Genomic DNA, 18,119 nt, shown 5'->3' with positions numbered 1-18,119 from the left:
GACGCACAGAGAAGTTAAGTAACTTGTCCGAGTCCTCACAGCTAGAACGTGGCAGAACAGGATTCAACCCAGGCTTCGAGATCCGTGCTCCCACCCACCGTGCTATCCTCCCAGATGGGAATGTTCCTGGCACTTAGTCCGCCCTTATTATTCATTTATTCAACTGGTATTTCTCATGCGCCCGCTGTGGGGTGGGCAGTGCGCTAGGCTCTGGAGGTAGAGCGGTGGGCTGGGTGGGCATGGCTTCTGCCCTCGTGTGATCTTGTGGCATGTTTGTTGAGTGCCAGGCTCTGTGTTTGGGGGTAGGAGACTGCATGAAAATATAGGTTTCATTACTATTTATGTAGGATGAGGCCAACAGATCAGGAGAGGATGGACATTGAAAAGAGAGTTGGGGGACTTCCCTGGTGGTCCAGTGATAAAGAATCCGCCTTCCAATGCAGGGGACGCGGGTTCAATCCCTGGTTGGGGAGCTAAGATCCCGCACCCCGTGGGGCGACTAAGCCTGCACGCCACAACTACTGAGCTCGCACACCTCAACTGTAGAGCCTGCGCGCCACAAACTACAGAGCCCACGCACTGTGGAAACCCGCGCGCCACAACTAGAGAGAAGCCTGCGCGCTGCAATGAAAGATCCCACATGCCTCAACGAAGATCCCATGTGCCACAACTAAGACCCGATGCAGCTAAAAATAAATAAATAAATAAATAAGCAAACAGATAATAAATCTTGAAAAAAAAGAAAAAGAAAATAGAGTTTGTTACTCATTCCCAAGAGGAGGGGGCACACCACACCATGGGGGGCTAGGCAGGGGAGCGCCACATTCATCAGGCGAAAGGAGCGAGGAGAAGGCGTGGGCAGGGTCCTTTACTGTGGTTTTCATGGGAAGGCACGGGAGGCAGGGTGAGTAAGCTCGGCTGCCGAGGGCTGGGTAGTTTGGATAATTTGGGAGGGCTCTGGGCTACAGGAGGGCTTTGTGAATAGCCAGCATCCTGAGTTGGACAAACAGGGTTTTCCTTCAGTTGGTGTAGAGGACTTTTTCCATCCCAGGGAGGGATATGGTGCAGAATGACCAGGGACGGGACTTCCCTGGTGGTCCAGTGGGTAAGACTGTGCTCCCGGGGCCTGGATTCGATTCCTGGTCAGGGAACTAGACTCTGCATGTATGCTGCAACTAAGAATTCACATGCCGCAACTAAGAGTTCACATGCCGCAACTAAGAGTCTGCATGCCGCCACTAAGAAGTCTGCATGTTGCAACTAAAAGATCCCGCATGCTGCAACGAAGATCCTGTGTGCCACAACTAAGACACGGAGCAGCCAAAATAAGAAAAAAAAAAAAAAAGAATGACTGGGGACGGCCTCTCTGAAGAGCTGGCATCTGAGTCGATGCCCAATGGCAAGATGTGTGTGACGATCTGGGGAAGAAGGAGCATCCCCTTACACAGCAAGTGCAAAGGTCCTGAGGCTGTTACCTCTCAGTGCCATGGAGAGGCCTGTGTGGCTGGAGCGTAGTGAGTAAGGGAGGGAGTGGTGGGAGATGAGATTGGGGAGGTTGGCGGGCACCAGATCATCCAGGCTGTGACACGGGGACTGGACTTGATTCTACGGGAGACACCACAGGGCTGTGAGTAGGGAGGGACTTAGGCGTGTCAGTCACCAGCTGTGGAGAATGGGTCATGGGGGGACAAGGGTACAGACCAGTTGGGAGGCGACAAGTGCCAGGTGCTACGCCGGACGATGAGGGTGCCCCAGGACAGGTCCTCCGGACTGAGTGGAGAACAGAGCACCAGGGAGCAGACCCGTACAAACCGGGGACAGAGACATCCCCCCACCCCGTGCTGGCTTGGTGAGCTTGCCTTTCTCACTGGGCCATGGGGTTCCCAAAGTGCTCAACTTTCTCTTCAACATTGCTCCCCTGCCGGGAAACCAGCAATGCTTCTTATAAAGTGGCCCCTTGCAGAGCCTTCTTGAGGGCTGGCAAAGCTGGGCTCTTCCCGGAGTGCCAGGGAAGAGCCCATGATGGAACGTCCTGGGCCCCGAGCTTCCCGCTCCACTGCCCTTGGAGTGAACTGTGAACAGAGTCCAGGAACCTGGGCCGGTGCCTTGATCTGGGCGGCTCAGCCGGGGTCGTGAGCCGTTTTTCTTGCCTCCTGTTAACACGTCCTCATTGGAGTACGAGGCTCAGAAGTGTTTGCCGGGCCAGCCAATATTTTAATGTGGATTCTGTGAGAATGGAGGTCATATTTGCCTCTCGGTTCATTGAACTGCAGTCAAAGTGGCTAACACAGGGTTTCTGTGAGCCCCTGGGGACCGGGCCAATGTGGATGAAACTAATTGGGGTGGTGGGATTTTGTTTACTTTTAAATGGAGAGCAGAGGACCAAATTGAACTGCAGGCAGAATATATGGGCAGAATTACAATAAAACAAGAAAAATGTGAGTGTGTTTAGGATCAATTCCTCCTTTGCTTGCCAACCTCAATTAAATTCTCTGAACTTTGGTCAAAAAATTACAAGGAAGACAACAAAAATAGTGGCAAACACATCCTTAATAATTGCTACTTGCTTCGCCGGTTATTAGCACTGCTTTTACAGAGGAGGTGAAAAATCTCAGGACCAGGAACCAGGAAAACGGGCGTCCAGTCCCAGCTCTGCTATGTCCCAGTCGTGTGGTCCTGAGCGAGTCACAGTTGACTTGGGGCTTCAGTTTCCTCATGTATAAAATCCCTACCACCCAAGTTATCACCTCTCCTGCTTTGCCAGCTCTCCACCAAGTGACCCTCGGCTTGTTCCATAACCTGTCTGAGCCAGAGTTTTATCATTTGCAAAAAGGAGATGAGTCACCCCTACTGCGGTGTAGGTAGAACATGTGTGAGGGTCGCCAGAAACAGTGTTTCTAGGCTGCGTTACGGTACAGTAATGCCTGCCTACTTGAACTGTCCTTACATTTTCCCCGGTGTAGTCTTCCTCAGCTCCACACTGGATATCTGGCAATGTTCAGTGACACAATCAAGGAAATAAACACCGTTGTTTCGAGCTTGCTTTTGCAAGAGCCACAGGGTGTGTCGGTTTGGGGGAAAACCGGGACTGCGCTAGTAGCCCTTGCTAACTATGTGAGGCCAGGAGCTGTGATCGTGTTTCACGTTTAGGACCCGTCGTCTCCTGATCGAGTGTGAGGTCGGTCAGACAGAAGGGGCGACCCCCAGGGTAGCTCCAGGTCCTTTTCGAGGCTAGCTCGCCTCCTGACGTCAGCATCGTGGGTGGGATGGGGCCCCAGTCCTCTACCTGCAAGACCCTGAAACTGGCCTGGGAACCGGCTACTCCAGGGCCAAAATGCTTCTCCACCTGGTTGGCTGGTTAAGAAAATGGAACACGTGGGAAGTTCCCTCCGTTCCCCTCGCGTCCATCACCACGTGGGCTGTCTGGACAGAGCTTGGGTGGTAGTTTTCGCTTGCAGCGTGTGACGAAAGGCTGAGCTTGACAGGACTTGAAGGGGAGTCATGAACCTGACCTTTACAACCTGGGCCCAAGTTGCCAGCCTCGTTTCAGGCCATTGGGCGTTTCGGAGTCCTCGCCCCCAGTGACACCCCTTTCCGCCCCTCTGATTTGAACCATGTGGTCAAATAAATGGTCTGTTCTGCCTTCTCTTCCCTCCCAACGTCCTTCCTTAAGGAACTTCCAGAAGGAGATGGGTCTGGCTTCTGTTCCTGTCTCTCAAGGATGAGCCTTAGGGCACGATCTGGTCTAGAGCTCCCCGCCCCCCCCCCCGGTTTCTGGGAGCCCTGGGGTCTGAGGAGAGGCCTCAGCTGTTGCCGTCAGTTTGATGCATAAGTGGATTGGGTGGGTCTCTGGCTGCCTGCCTGTAGCTCGTGCTACAGCCCTGCTTTAATTGATTTCATATACGAGGAAGCTATATAAATATCATTGACATGAAGAGTTCGAAAAATGTTTGCACGTGCCTGAGTTAGCCCATTAGGGGCTGCTGAAAGAATGTTCATCTCAAACCGGATCGGGAGAAAGCCAGTATTTCTTCTGAGAATGTCAGATAAGCAGACTGTGCGTGAATAGGGCTCTTTACGATTCACACACATCCTTCCTCTCCTGTCTCCCATTTGGTCCACAGCAGTGCTGAGGCGTGGGCGTGAGGGACGCTCAGCCCCACTTTGCAGGTGATACTGAGGTGAGAGAGCTCCCGTGACTTCCCGGGGCGCAGGAGAGCCCAGGGCTGAGCCCAGGCTTTCTGCTTTCTGGGCTGGTTCCCTGTTGTCCCCTATCTAAGAACCCCCAAGAAAGAGGGCCCTGGCTAGAAAAGGTCTAGGTTAAGGATGCTTGTGGGAATGCACCACCCCCAAATGAGCTGAAGGCCATGAAGAAGCAGCAGATGCAGGAAAAGCTGTGAAAACAGGGCGCAGAAGGACGTTTGGATTCACAAAGGAAACTTCTATTTGTAAAGGTAGCTCCCTGTCTCATCGTTTGAAGAGGAGGACTCTTAACAGCTGTGATTAATGGAGAACGCTTGGCCTTAAACCTGCCTAACAAACCCTCCTCAACAGCTCTAGTTCATTGGACTTGTCCTGGTTACCTTCCTGTAACTGCCCTGCCTCCATCCCCCAAAGCCCAAACCCCTTTGTTTTTGTTTTTGTTTTGCGGTACGCGCCGCTGTGGCCTCTCCCGCTGCGGAGCACAGTCTCCGGACGCGCAGGCTCAGCGGCCATGGCTCACGGACCCAGCCGCTCCGCGGCATGTGGGATCCTCCCGGACCGGGGCACGAACCCGCGTCCCCTGCATCGGCAGGCGGACTCCCAACCACTGCGCCACCAGGGAAGCCCCAAACCCCTCTGTTTTGTCTAAGATGCTCCATAAGCCTCATTCATCTGGCTGCCTTCTTGAGCCACAGTTTTCTTTGTGAACTCCTGGGCACAGGTATGAAATTAAAAGATTTTGTCCTCCTATTAATCTTTCTTTCATCAGTTTGATTGGTGGGCCCCAGCCAGTGAACCTAAGATGGGTAGAGGGGAAACGAATTCTTCCCTGCCCTACCCTAGTCTGCCAGCAGGGCCCAGATACCAGGCCAGCAGAGAGATGGGTGTAGAGTGGTGTCCTCGTCATCAGGAACCTCAGAAAGTTCCTTTCTGTATGTAGCAGCTGGGATTCACTCCTCCAATGGGTCATTTGGGGCTGGGGTAATAGTGTGAGTTCTGTTTCCTCTTCCTAAACCTTTTCCTGCAACACTGCAGCTAGAGTGTTTGCAGAAGGGAAGGAGAACCCAGATGTCTGGCCTCCAGATGTTATCTAATGCAAGTTCGTGTGCCTGACACACGTCGAGACCAAACCAACTGAAATGTCGGAGTTTGGAGCAGAGAAAGGTTTATTGCAGGGCCACGCAAGGGGTGGGGGGTGGCTCGTGCCCAGAAAAGCCCAAATCCCTGAAGGGTTTCAGCAAAGTGCTTTTAAAGGCAAGGTAAGGGAGGGGCGTGGTTGTTTGTTGCAGACTTCTTGGTGTTGGAATCCTTTGTTCTTGCAGCTGTCTACCTAGGTCGTAGGTCAGGTCGTGACGTTCCTGTAAATTTCCAATAAGACAAATGTTATCCTCTGTTCTGCAACTTTTTACCTCTATATGAATGGAAAAGTGTTATAACCTTAAAGGTCAGAGCCTTGAGCATGGGTTATCCTATATATTTCAGGCCATTTATATATATATATATATATATATATATATATATATATATATATATATAAAGGTTTTTCTATATATTTTATATATTTATATTTTTCTATATATTTCAACATTCTTAACTGAAGCAAAAGCAATAGAGCACAAAGGTTAAAGTAAAAGAAACAGATGTAATAGGGAGTCAAATTTTTTCTTCCCTATTACAAAGTTACCAGGGAGGGGGGATGGCAACCTGTCTTCTACCCCGCCGACAGAAAGCCCAGCGCTGCACGCATTTCTAATAGGGTCCCTGGAATAATCATTCAGGTCACTGCACGGTTGCCCGCAGATGACTTAGCCTTTTGAATAAAAGCCATGTAATTTTAAAGAATTAGAGAAAATATCTGTAGTTCTTCATCATAAATGGAACAGATAAGGTTCACCTTTGCTCTCTTTCTAAAGACTATTCCTTTCCTCTTGGAAAGTTTCCTAGCATGGAGGATGTCACATGGTGTCATAAAACCTTTGGAAGTGGGTTTGCCTTTGGGATAGAAAGAAGTTTCCTAGAGTGAGCAGTGCCCCGACACCAGCGTGAGCTTCATCCCCAAGTCACTCTCCGTATGAAGCCGATGGCCGATTTTTAGGGCCATGTGTGCATTCTCCTGCAGGATTCTCTCGCCAGACGTTAGAAGGCAGTCACAATTTGGGCAAAATCTGGAAGATCTCACCCTCACTGGCAGATGGACAGTGTCTCAACCACCGAACCGAAACAGACACGTTTACCCATCAGAAGGCACTTGACGCTCTGAATATGGAAGAAACAATAAGAGTTAGAAGAAAAGCCGGCCTCCAAGGCCATGGCGGGCTGCCAGGTATTTTCTGACTTCACACCAGTTCAGCGGACGCGTCTCTGGAGCCACGTAAACTGCTGTTCGTCCTTCCAACATGAGGTGTTTTCGCTTTAGGATGTGGGTGTTTCACCTAGAACATTTGGCATTTTCTTCCAGGTCCTTATTTTAACAATCTTTTGATTCTAAAAAATGCTTTCTTAAAAAAATTGTGAATATATAGATGCAATCATGGCCCATTCCCTCAGGCCCACACGCTCATTTGGAGCTTGTGATAATTCAGCCTGTACTGAACTGATTCCTTTTAGAGAAGTTACACCGGTCACATATGGTGGGAAAACCACTTTGGCAGAAGTGGGGCGTTGTGGTGGGTGGTGGCGGGGAGACGTGCAACTTCTGAAAGTCGACGACAATTTTCAGTCTCTGGTTCCACGTGAATCCCGTCCGGTTACCAAAGCCAGCCATGCGGTTTCTCCTAGATGGAAAAGCGCTGGTTGCCCTGACCTAGAACTCCGGCTTGCCACACTCTGTCGTGCTGTGACAGAAGCCAAAGAACACCATGTCTTAGAGCAGCGCCCTTGGAGGAAGATTTCCTTACGCGAGTTGTTTCCGGTTGATGTGATGTCACATCATCTGTGGATTTCAGCTCACTGCACGTACCATTCACTCAAGTGACAACTTTGTAGGGGGCTGGAGGGCGAAACTCAACCACGGTGAACGTGCATCGTCCCTCCGAGATGAGTCCCCATTCTAGGAATGCCGTGTTTTCATTTCATGTGTACCTTGGAACCAAGGAAACAAGATAGTTAACCTCTGCAGATTCACAGAGGACAGCACTTTACATTCACAACTGTGTGTGTGTGTATGTGGAGCAGGATGCTGAAATGTCTCTCTCCGCGGGTAGGTTGGTCATATTTGGGCACTCGCCAGGTCTCAGAGATGAGAAATAAGAAAAGGAAGTTTGCTGATGAACTTAAAATAAAAATACAAAATTAAAAACAACAGCAGAGAAAGCAAACCACTGTTTCCAAGAGTAGAGGAGATTCCAATTAAGCCATCTTCTTCCAAGGTCCGCTGTTGGGTAATAGAAGCCACAGCGATGATGAAAGCCAGTACTTACTGAGCACTTACTATGTGCCAGGGGCTGTTCTAGGTCTTTTAACATGCATATGCCCACTTAATCCTCAGAACAGCCCTGTAAAGGAAATGATGTTACTATCCCCATTTTATAAAGGAGAAACTTGGGAACAAAGCGAAATGACTTATCTAAGTGACACAGTGGAGTTGGGTTTAGACTTGAGGTACCTAGCTCCCAAGCCCGTGCCGTCAGTGGCTGTGCTGGCACTACCAGACGTGTAGGATCTATTTGGTGAGCAAGGGAGGTCTGTTACTGGTCGCTCTCCTCTGATAGATGTTGATGCCATGAGTGCAGAAACCATGTCTCCTTTGTTCACTATTGTATTTCCCAGGCCTAGCACAGTGCCTGGGGCATAGGAGGCCCCGGGTAAAAGCATGGTGCATGAGTGAATCAAAGAATGAACCAGTGAATGAGTTTTGCCTGTTGTTCGGAAGACAAACGTGGAGCCTGACATAAGTACAGTCTGGTCAAGGGCCACATCAGGTACACAGTTGGTTGAGACTCTGAACATCTGGAGGAATCAGGAAGGGCTTCCTGGAAGAGGGAGCATTTCTGCTGAGCCTTGAAGTGGAGGCGGCTGAAGGGTGGCTTTTTGGGTAGGAACAAGCACTGAAAGCTCAGTGTTTACAAGCTCTGGCTTAAGATGTCACAGACACCTCCCCTGCAGAGGGGACCACACAGGCCACATATTGAACAAACACCTTCCTCCTTGGCCGGGGGCTCTGGCTGGAGCATATTCTTCTGTCCAGCTTTGGCACAGATGGTCTCTTTGCATTGGCCAAAGATGCCCGCCCACCCGCTGGCTCCTGCTTCCTTTCCCCTTATCAGCTGAAGATGAACTCCACAGAGCTCTCCTGTCAGACGATGCACAAACCATTCCCTTGTAGGGCAAAGGCTTGCAATTCCTTGCAACAATCTTGCATAATTTATATATTTGATTAAAACCCAGAACCCGTGCCAGCAGCCTGCATAATCTGGCATATTGGGATCATTAGCTGCTTGTGTCACTCTTCTATTTTAAAACTTGCCATATTTGAACTCCTGGAAGTACATCCTTCACATTTATTAAACTTTTCCCATAAAGACCGTTTAGTAAGTCTCCATCATCTTTCATGTCATTAAAAAAAAAGGTCCCAATAAAATCCTTTAGGGAATACCATTTTATGCAGACCTTTAAAAACATGTCTTTTCTTGCCAGTAATTTAAAAAAAATCAAGACAAACGAGAGTTTTAGTAGCATGATAATTAGTTCAAGATGAGTGTTGTGACTTGGCTTCTACCCTTGCTGTTTGCTGTGCTCCCCCGGGAGCCTGCATTCCCCAATCCCGGGATGGTCTTATCCTTAGATTCCTTGGCTTGGCTCTCTTCCAACTTCTCGAACTGCTCCTTCTCTGTGCTTTGCTCCTGTAGTTTTATCCATCCTGCCTTTCTTTGCCCAGAAGGATTTCCTTTGCCACCTGCAGTTCTAACAGGGACTCTCTTTTCTACAAGGGGCCTGATTTACGTGATTTGGGGATGGCTGTCTTTTCTTTTCTTTTTTTAATTAATTAATTTTTGGCTGCACTGGGTCTTCATTGCTGCGCGCGGGCTTTTCTCTAGTTGCAGTGTGCGGGCTTTTCCTTGCGGTGGCTTCTCTTGTTGAGGAGCACGGGCTCTAGGTGCGTGGGCTTCAATAGTTGTGGCACATGGGCTCAGTAGTTGTGGCTCACGGGCTCTAGAGTGCAGGCTCAGTAGTTGGGGTGCACGGGCTTAGCATGTGGGATCTTCCCGGACCAGGGCTCGAACCTGTGTCCCCTGCAATGGCAAGTGGATTCTTAACCACTGCACCACCAGGGAAGCCCCAAGGCGTGACAGTCTTTTCAAATCCCTTCTCCTCCCCTCAGGGGTTGGCTGGTTGGCACGTGATCAAGGCACTGCCAATCAGGGTACCCCGGCTGTCTGGGCACAATCATTGGTCGAGGGATAGGCACATGACCCATGTTGGGCCAATCAAAGTCATTCCCAGAAAGCCCCAGAAAGAGACACTCCCCTTTCATTGGGCTCACTGGCTCCGAGGGTGAATGTGACCTTTATTGGGTTCTGGGGGCCGCCATCTGCTACCGTCTGGGCTGGTCTGCCTGAGGACGAAGCTGACATGGAGGAAAACGGAGGCGAGAGATGGAGAAAGGAAGCAGATTCTCAACGAGAACGTAGATTCTAGAATGTGGATTCCCTCCAGGTTTTTCTTTTCATTGTTGTTGTTTAAACTGGTTTGCATTGGACTTCCTTCCCTTGCAACAAGAGAGGCCTGGATAATATTTCTTCTGTCTGCAAGTCCAAATCCTTTCTACTGTTTAAGAACCAAAGTTGTGGGACTTCCCTGGTGGTCCAGTGGTTGAGACTTCACCTTCCAATGCAGGGGGTGTGGGTTCGGGGAGCTAAGAACCCACATGCCTCGTGGCCAAAAAACCAAAACATAAAACAGAAGCAACATTGTAACAAATTCAATAACGACTTTAAAAATGGTTCACAAAAAAAAATCTTAAAAAAAAAAAAAAGCACCAAAGTTGTCCCAAACTCAGACCAGAGAAACACGATATGCTGATGCGTGCGGATTCTATTATCATAGGACCGAGGGAATCAGTCCAGGAGATCATTTTGCTTCAAACAAGTAGCATCTGAATGAACACAGATCATGGTTGAGAAGGAGCAAACATACTTCTTCCTTCAACATCGTCATCTCCAGGCTCAGCTCGTCAAAGGCATGGGTGGTCTGCAAACATGCCGTGGCACCCTCTCTGCTTCCATGGAACTGTCTCGTATTTGAAGCCAAACTTTTGGAGCCAAAGTCTGATAACCCAGTGAGTCAAGCCCTCATGTCACTATCGCCTGTGTCGTCCCCAGACAGATTTGTTGAAACATCCAGATGAAGCAGAGGGTGTAATGGCTTCAGAAATGTTTAATTCACTCGAGCTAAAATGTGAAACATCTTGGGTATTAGTCCCATCGTTTCTGGCTACGATGAATAAAACCTCACTAAAGAGAAACTATATGGTGAAGAAACGTATTACACAAGTAATACATGTATAACGCAGCATAAAGAAGAAGGAAATTGTCTCAAGTAACAAGAAAGCCAGAACTAAGTTCACTGGCTTGATGATATAACCAAGGATCTAGACACTGTTTGAGTCTCAGCTCCATCACTCTCAGCTTATTAGCTTGGTTCACTTGTGTCTTCAAGGTGCTAAGATGTTCCAGCCTGACAGCACCCAGCTTAAGAAGACGAGACTCCTTGAGAAATGGCTGAATCCAAAACTGGGGCAGGAGAAGTATAAGATGAACTGAGAGTTCCTTGTGGTGTCACAATGTAAAATTATGTTCAAAGGATGGTGGGGACCTGTTAAAGGGACATAGCAGCTAGCTTGTAAGAGCTTTTCATTGGCCTAATTTGGGACAGTTTGAACATCAAAATAACTAATGATAATAGATTATAAACAATTTAATAAAATAGAAGTCCATCACTCCAAACTGATACGAAATATGAATAAATACATAAATAGGGAGAAAACAGAGCTTTTCCTTATAGTAGAATGCTAAGTAATAAACATGGGAGGAATGATTGAATTAGAAAAAACATCAACATTTGGCAACTGTCATAGTAATAATTCAGTCAAGAAACCTCAGTGGATTCTGACAACCTATGGGTGGAATTTTGATGAGGAACCAGGAGGTTAACATAGTCTCAAAGCACCCTCCCACAAAATGCTCGTTAAACACCAAGGGAAAAGGAGTCACTTGACAATGGAAAAGTTCAGTATCATCAAGTGTTGAAAATTAATAGCAACACTAATGGAACAAATAAAAATCTTGTATTATCTGATAGCATCACTTGCATGGCCTTCCTGCCAAAAAAGCATAACCTGCATCTGATTATGAGGATATCAGACACAGCCAATCTGAGGGACGTTCCACTCACTATGTGTCTTTTAATCTTTTAAGATGTTGAGATCATAACTGTCAAGGAAGGAACTAGAAACACTTCCCAATTGAAGGAAACTAAAGAGACAAGTTAACTAAACGCAGCACATAATCCTGGAGTGGATCTTTTTTTTTTTTTATAAAAGACCTTATTGGGACAACTGGTGAAATTATTATAAAAGACCTTATTGGGACAACTGGTGAAATTATTATAAAAGACCTTATTGGGACAACTGGTGACGGGGATCTGAGGATCAGACTGGTAGAATGTTAGTCCCTGATTTTGATGGTGGTTTCATGGTTAGGTAGGAGAATGTCCTTGTTTGTAGGAATCACACACTGAAATATTGATGGGGTGATGGGGCATAGTGTCAGCAACACCCTCAAATGGTTCAAGAAGACAAGTTCTTTGTTGTGGCTTTTTTTCTAAGTTTGAAATAATATCAAAAGAAAAAGAAAGTAGGGCTGTTCCCTCCAGAGCAGCTCTTTTCATCAAGGAAGAGAATATTTCTAAGTAGCTCCCCAAAGGTGAAGCCCCGTTGGCCAGCCTTGAGTCACACGCTGTTTCCCCAGCTGCAGAAGAAGCTGGGAAAGTGAGTTTGTATCGCGGGAAGTGGGCTCTCCCCACAAAGAAGGAAATGGGGCGGAGGATGGCCGCACATAGGCACCCAACGGCGTCTGCCTCATTCTGAAGTTTTCATCGTTGATTTAGGCCCTTTTGGAATCCAGTGCCATGAGCAACAGTGAATCCTCGAAGGGCCCTCGGCTGTTTATTCTTTGATTTTGTTGCTAGGCATTATTCTAAGGATTGGAGGCTAAAGATGAGAGTATTTTCTCAAGAAGTGCATGGGGGAGCCTTTCTCAAACTAATACTTATAGCACAGTAGAATCAGTGCAGTTATCGCCGTAAGCCTGGGGTATTCTGAGAGCACAGATGAAGGGCAAGGGCCCCTATGATACCCTTGTAGGGAGGGTGAGGCTGGAGAAGGGGAGTGATGAGAATGGCAGCTGTGCTTCCTGCTGACATGGGGGATAAACCATGCGAGAATTAACGCCGTTACACTGTAGAGCGTATGTCTTTCCAGTTTTGGTGCGGCGTCCCGCTCAGTTATGGCAGCCCCACGGAAGAGGCAGTAATAGGGCACCGTGTGGGGAACTCCAGGCAAAGGGAACAGCCGGGGCGGCGGGCAGAGGTGAGGAAGGCTGGGTCCCAGAGAGGAGCCTGCGTGCAATGCATTTGCTTCTGGAAAGGGAGCAGTAAGCAAGGTGGGTTGGGGCCGGGAACATTAAGAAACTTGATTGCAAACCTAAGAAGCTTTGACTTTCTCCCATGTGCGAACAGGGAGCCCCTGTTCTGTAGAGGAGAGTGCACGGCGAGGATGTGTTTCTGAAGGGTCCACCTGAGTAGTGTGTGGACAGGGTGAGTTCATGGCAGGGAGACTCACCAGGAGATCGTTGTCAGTCTGGGCCGAAAATGTTCAAGGTGAAATACAACGTTGGGGATGGAAGGAAGAGGTGATGGGAGAGAGGACTGCACTGAGTGACCATCAGAGGGGAAGGGGGGTGTCAGAGAGGATTCAGTGTTCCAAGTGCAAGGTTGGTGTCATTAGTAGACACCAGGAAGGCAGGAGCACGTTCTGGGTGGCATCCACTGGGGTCTGTGGGGGACATTACTCCTGTCCACAGTGGTGTGGACAGAGGCACCAGGACAAAATCGATCAGGCATCACGCTGGGGTTTCAACAGAGGAGAGATCATGTATCCCGTAATCTCTCTGTCCCGCCATCACCAACCCCTGCTGAAAACTCTCGGAAGGCTCCCCGTTGCTCGTAGGACAGAAGCAGGTCTTTTCTGTTGCCCACAAAGCTGGTGACCCTCTTGTACCTCAGCATCCGTCCTCCGTCTGTGGACCTGCCACACCCATCTTCTTTCAGTCCCATTCATGGTCACCACTGTATCTCCAACAGCAATAAGTAGATATTGAATAAACTGGTGCTGCTTCAGCCACAGGGTCTTTGCACATGCCATCCATGCATCCATCTTTAACCATCTTCCTTTCCCTCTTCGGCTACTCGGCGTCTACTGCCCTTTAGATCTCAGTTCAAGTGTCACTTTCCCAGGAGCACCTTTCCTGACATCCCTGATTAGGTCCAATCTCTTTCATTTGCTTTATAGAGACCCGATTCCCCACCCCCACCCCACCTTCATACCATCCATAGAAGCAGTAATTTTACATCAACTTGTGGGAATATTTGCCCGAGGCCCCTCTCCTGCACAGACTGTAAAGTCCAGGGGCGCTGTTCTTTCTGTGAGCACTGTACCCCCTGTACTCAGCATGCGAATTGGAATTCTGTAGAGCTCAGTGAATACTTGTGAATGAATGCATGAGGGAATGAACAGGTGCCTATTCCATTGGCGCTTCAGGGAGGGCTGCTGAGAAGCAGGTTATGTTTCAGAAGCTCCTTCTAGGACAGGTAGAATTTCTGTAGAAGGAATGGGTCTTCAAGGACCCAGCACAGACCAGGGCAGTGGTGGCAGGGGAGAGGGTCTTGATCAAAAGGAATTTCTGAATGTTTACGTGAAATAGGGAAGTCGAAATCTAGAGAAAGAAAGGGTTTTAAGACCAGAAGGACAGCTAAGCCAAGTGTTGGAAGGACTCACATGTCAGGACGAGGACTTGGTTGTTAAGTTGAGGGGCAACAGGGATCCTGGAAGGATGGGTCCGAAAGCTCCTCTTGGAGAAGGTGGACATGGCAGAGAAACACGGGGGCTGGAGAGATGAGCTGGAAGCAGAAAAACACCTGCGAAGGGTAGGGCAATAGCTTTCGTCCAGCTTGCAAACCACATGGATGGAGGTATTGTAGACGAGGTAATGCGAGCAAAATGTGGGTGGTGAAATGAAAGAAACTGGGCAGTAGACGGGCAGTTTAATAAAGAGAGGCCAGGACTTCCCTGGCGGTCCAGCGGTTAAGACTCCGCACTCCCAATGCAGAGGGCGCGGGTTTGATCCCTGGTCGGGGAACTCATGGCGTGACTGAAAAAAAAAAAAAAAAAGGAAAGAGAGGCCGTGGTGATGAGACTGTGAGCTCCTAAGCCTCAGGTCTTTTTCACCTTTATATCCACAGTAGAAAAAGAAAGGTCTTTTTTTCTGAAATTGTGGGGAGGAAACGAATTTGGAGACTGTAAGTGCACAGAGAGGCCATAAAAGAGAGACAGCCTCACCCGAAGAGCTATTCTGTTCGGCTCATTCAGTGTTCCGTTGGCAACGTTTAAAAAAGGGAGCGATTTCTCTTAAAAGCCATATTTCTTCAGGTTGGCCTGCACTGGCCACCGTGTCCCATGTGGCGCCCATTGGTTGAGCTTAGGTGGCCCTGTTTGGTTGCTTTGAGTCCCCTGCCTGGTCTTCCACCCAGAGGGGCTCACTCGTCACCTGCCGGGACTTGGAGAACACCTGAGTTGCTGCTCCCCGGTTTTCAAGAGGCTGCTCTTAGGTGTCCCATGAAACACGACACGCTCGTTTCCATCAGTGCTCTGGGGGTACCCGGAACTGGGGGGATGGGAGTTCTGCCCCGAGACCCTTCAGTCCCCAAAGGAGTCTGATGAGACACAATTGATGAAGAGGCACACCTGCATTTCCAGTGCCTTCCGCTAGCACCGGCACTCAGGATCTTGGCGCAAAACAGATGCCGTGAAATGACTGCCAGGTGTAAATAATGAGATCGGGGCATGTGCGAACTTCGTAAAACTTTTATTGATATATTTATCATGCCAACATTTTTTTATTTAAGATTCAAATTCCATTTGAAAGGGAGGCAACAAACGAGATCCCAGGCTGCTCCTGGAGGAGCCCCCAGCTTCACGAGAAAGCACGCACATCCTCCAGCTGTGTGATTTGATCACTCAGAGTTGCATTCTGGGAAACTCCTCCTAGAGAGCGCGGGCAGGATGTGTTTCGTTGGTAGCTGGGAAACAACAACAGCAGCAAAAACAAAATAACTGCGTCCTAAGACTTCTCAGAACATCTCCGGCTTTGAAACTACTGACCCTCAAGGATCCCTCCCCACCCGATCTAGAATATGTGTGTGTATGTATATATATCCACTGAAGAAAGATCACTGTTTTTGTTGCTTGTTGGCTGTCTCGCCAGACCCTTAGGATGGCCTTGGCACACGTGGCTGTGCTTCTCGGTGGGATCCTGTGGATTCCAGCCGTGGGTGCACAGCCCTTCAGGAGCGTTTGGACTTGCTGCACGCTGGGCACAGAAGCTGAGCCCTGGAGATGATGTACGCCCGGCCGCCCAGCTGCTGCTCGCAGCCCTCGCAGACAAAGTGCTCTCGGTGCCAGGCCAGGTCTTCCACGCACTGGTAGTCCTCTGAGAATATTATCTGGGGAGGGGAGCAGAAGAATCGTTCAGCTCAGGTTTTGTCCCTAGTAGACAGGGCGTGGGAGACAAGCCGTAAGATGGTGGTCCCTCGTCCCCCATGCTTGTTTTGACCTTTCAATGCCTCAGTGGAGAAATCTGACATAAATCTAAGACAGTAAGTACAGTATTTGGCGAAGGTCATGGTTGCATCTTAGCTTCCAGGATCCAAAAAAAAAAGAAAAAAATCCTCTGCTATTGACAGGTTTTACGTATCTGACATCTATGATGCTGTCTGGGCCAAATCCAAAGCCCAGTTGCTTGGGCTTGGAATAAAGGAACATCTGTACAATCTGGTGAGGAACCAGAGAGCAGAACAGCATACTGGTTAAATGTGCTTTCTGATTTTGGGGTCAAACAGGGACCAGGTACGTGTTTTCACTTAAATACCAGCTGCATGACTTTGGGCAAATTACTCAACCTCCCTGTGCCTCAGTTTCCACATCTGTAGGATGGGGATATACATACTACCCATCCCATGGGGTTTTATGAGGGCCGCGTGTGTTGCTACAGATGGAGTACTCGGAATAGCAACAGAGACAAAGTCAATGCTTTCTGCTTATCGCTGACCTCTCTGAGCTGCACTTTTTCAAATGTCAGATGGAGATAATGATCCTCTGTCCCTGAAAGACTGTTGTGAGATGTCACGGCCCATCACATACAACGTCTGTAGCACATTAGGATGAGGTGTTGTTACCGCGAGTATACTGTTGATCTCACAGAAATGAGGTGGGTGGGACCAGGCCTGCTGACAGCCCTTTTCCTTCTGTAACATCCTTGCCCACACAGGTATGAGGCAGGACGATTACAGGGTCTTAACTTCACACGGAGACCAACACGTGAAAAGTGGGAGGAGGCAGATATTGGCTTAAAGTGAGGAAGACACTTCTAACCCTCGTATGTGCCACAGATGAAGGTAGTGAGTTTCTCATCACCAAAGGCATGCAGGCGGTAGTTATTATTGTCATAGCCATTACTGTCACTATTCATTCACCTTAGAGTTTCCCTAGTCTAAACCCATGTTGGAGAGCTGAACCCCTTTCACAGCATCTCCTAACTGTCCGATTGTGTTATGTTAATGCTACACGATTTTATTGTATCATCTTGTATTACATTCCCTAAGACTCACAGCGGCTTCCACTTCTTAGTTACCCGGGCCCCATGCCAAGCATTTTCAGGCACGATCTCATTTATCCTCACAGCAATTCCATGGGATGGGCACTGTTACCCTCCCATGTGGTAAGTTATAAAACGGAAGCACAGGGGTTAGGGACACACACGCCTCACAGATGCAGAGCCCAGTTTGAATGTGGGTCATCTGCCTCCTGGCGGCAGCCCATCATGTTCTTCTGAGCCCTTACTTAGTGCCAAGCCTTGTGCCAAGGATGAGACTTGACAGGTCCTCTGTGTCTGACCCATCCCAACAGGCCCGGGGGTGGGAACTAATTTCTGCCCCACTCTGCAGATGGGAAAACAGAGGCCGAGAGTGTGAAGGGGGATCTGAGCCTCAGTTTTCCTATCTGTGGATCACATCATCACGAAGCTACACTCCCCTGGGCCTCTGGGTCCCCTCCTGCAGTCTGGGGGTGCCCATCCCACTGGTCCTCACCTCGTCGCAGCCGGAGCACCGGGGCCGCAGGCTCTCGCAGTAATGACGGCCACACCAGGGCGCCCCGTCCTTCCAGAAGTAGATGAGGTCCACCAGCGGCTCGGAGCACTTGGTGCACACGAAGCAGGCAGGATGCCACTGCTTGCTGTAGCCTGCCCTGTCCGAGTAGACCACAGGGCTGTCGGCGGGGGCCACCCCCTTGCAGAGCTCACAGACCTGGAAGGGTGGGGGAGGAGCCCCAGGACACAAGGTAGTCAGGAGTGCATCGTGACCTGGGTTCGAGTTTCAACTCCAGTCTCTTTACTTCCTGGGTGACCTTGAGCAGTTACTGTACCTCTCTGTTCCTCAGTTTTCTCATCTGCAAAGTGGGATAATAATAATACTGCCTACCTAGTAGGTAGTTGTGAGGACTCCGTAAAGTATCGGTTTGGCCATAAAGTTCATTTGGCTTTTTCTGTAAGATCTTATGGGCAAACCTGAATGAACTTTTTGGC

At 49.0% G+C, this 18,119-nt stretch overlaps 2 protein-coding genes across 5 annotated transcripts in view; one reads left to right on the top strand and one right to left on the bottom strand.

Moving 5' to 3' along the window:
* The window catches only part of SSUH2 (ssu-2 homolog), a 227,192-nt gene that overhangs the window by 49,266 nt on the left and 159,807 nt on the right, over positions 1–18,119 (top strand). The gene's annotated exons all lie outside the window — the stretch shown is intronic.
* The window catches only part of LMCD1 (LIM and cysteine rich domains 1), a 57,817-nt gene continuing 55,023 nt past the window's right edge, over positions 15,326–18,119 (bottom strand). For 3 of the 4 annotated variants that reach the window (XM_019944643.3, XM_073787602.1, XM_004314627.4), the window contains 2 exons: positions 17,626–17,841; positions 15,326–15,981 (listed from right to left, as the gene is read on the bottom strand). In XM_019944643.3, the coding sequence (XP_019800202.1) occupies positions 15,823–15,981; positions 17,626–17,841 (375 nt within the window). In that variant the 3' untranslated portion in view covers positions 15,326–15,822. Of the gene's footprint in view, positions 15,982–17,625; positions 17,984–18,119 lie in introns of those variants that run through there. The other variant, XM_073787603.1, reaches the window with a different exon arrangement.

This window comes from Tursiops truncatus, chromosome 10 (genome assembly GCF_011762595.2).
Source record: "Tursiops truncatus isolate mTurTru1 chromosome 10, mTurTru1.mat.Y, whole genome shotgun sequence".
NCBI classification, from domain to species: Eukaryota; Metazoa; Chordata; class Mammalia; order Artiodactyla; family Delphinidae; genus Tursiops; species Tursiops truncatus.
The sequence above is the reverse complement of the archived record's forward strand: the minus strand, read 5'-3'. Positions and strand labels throughout refer to the sequence as shown.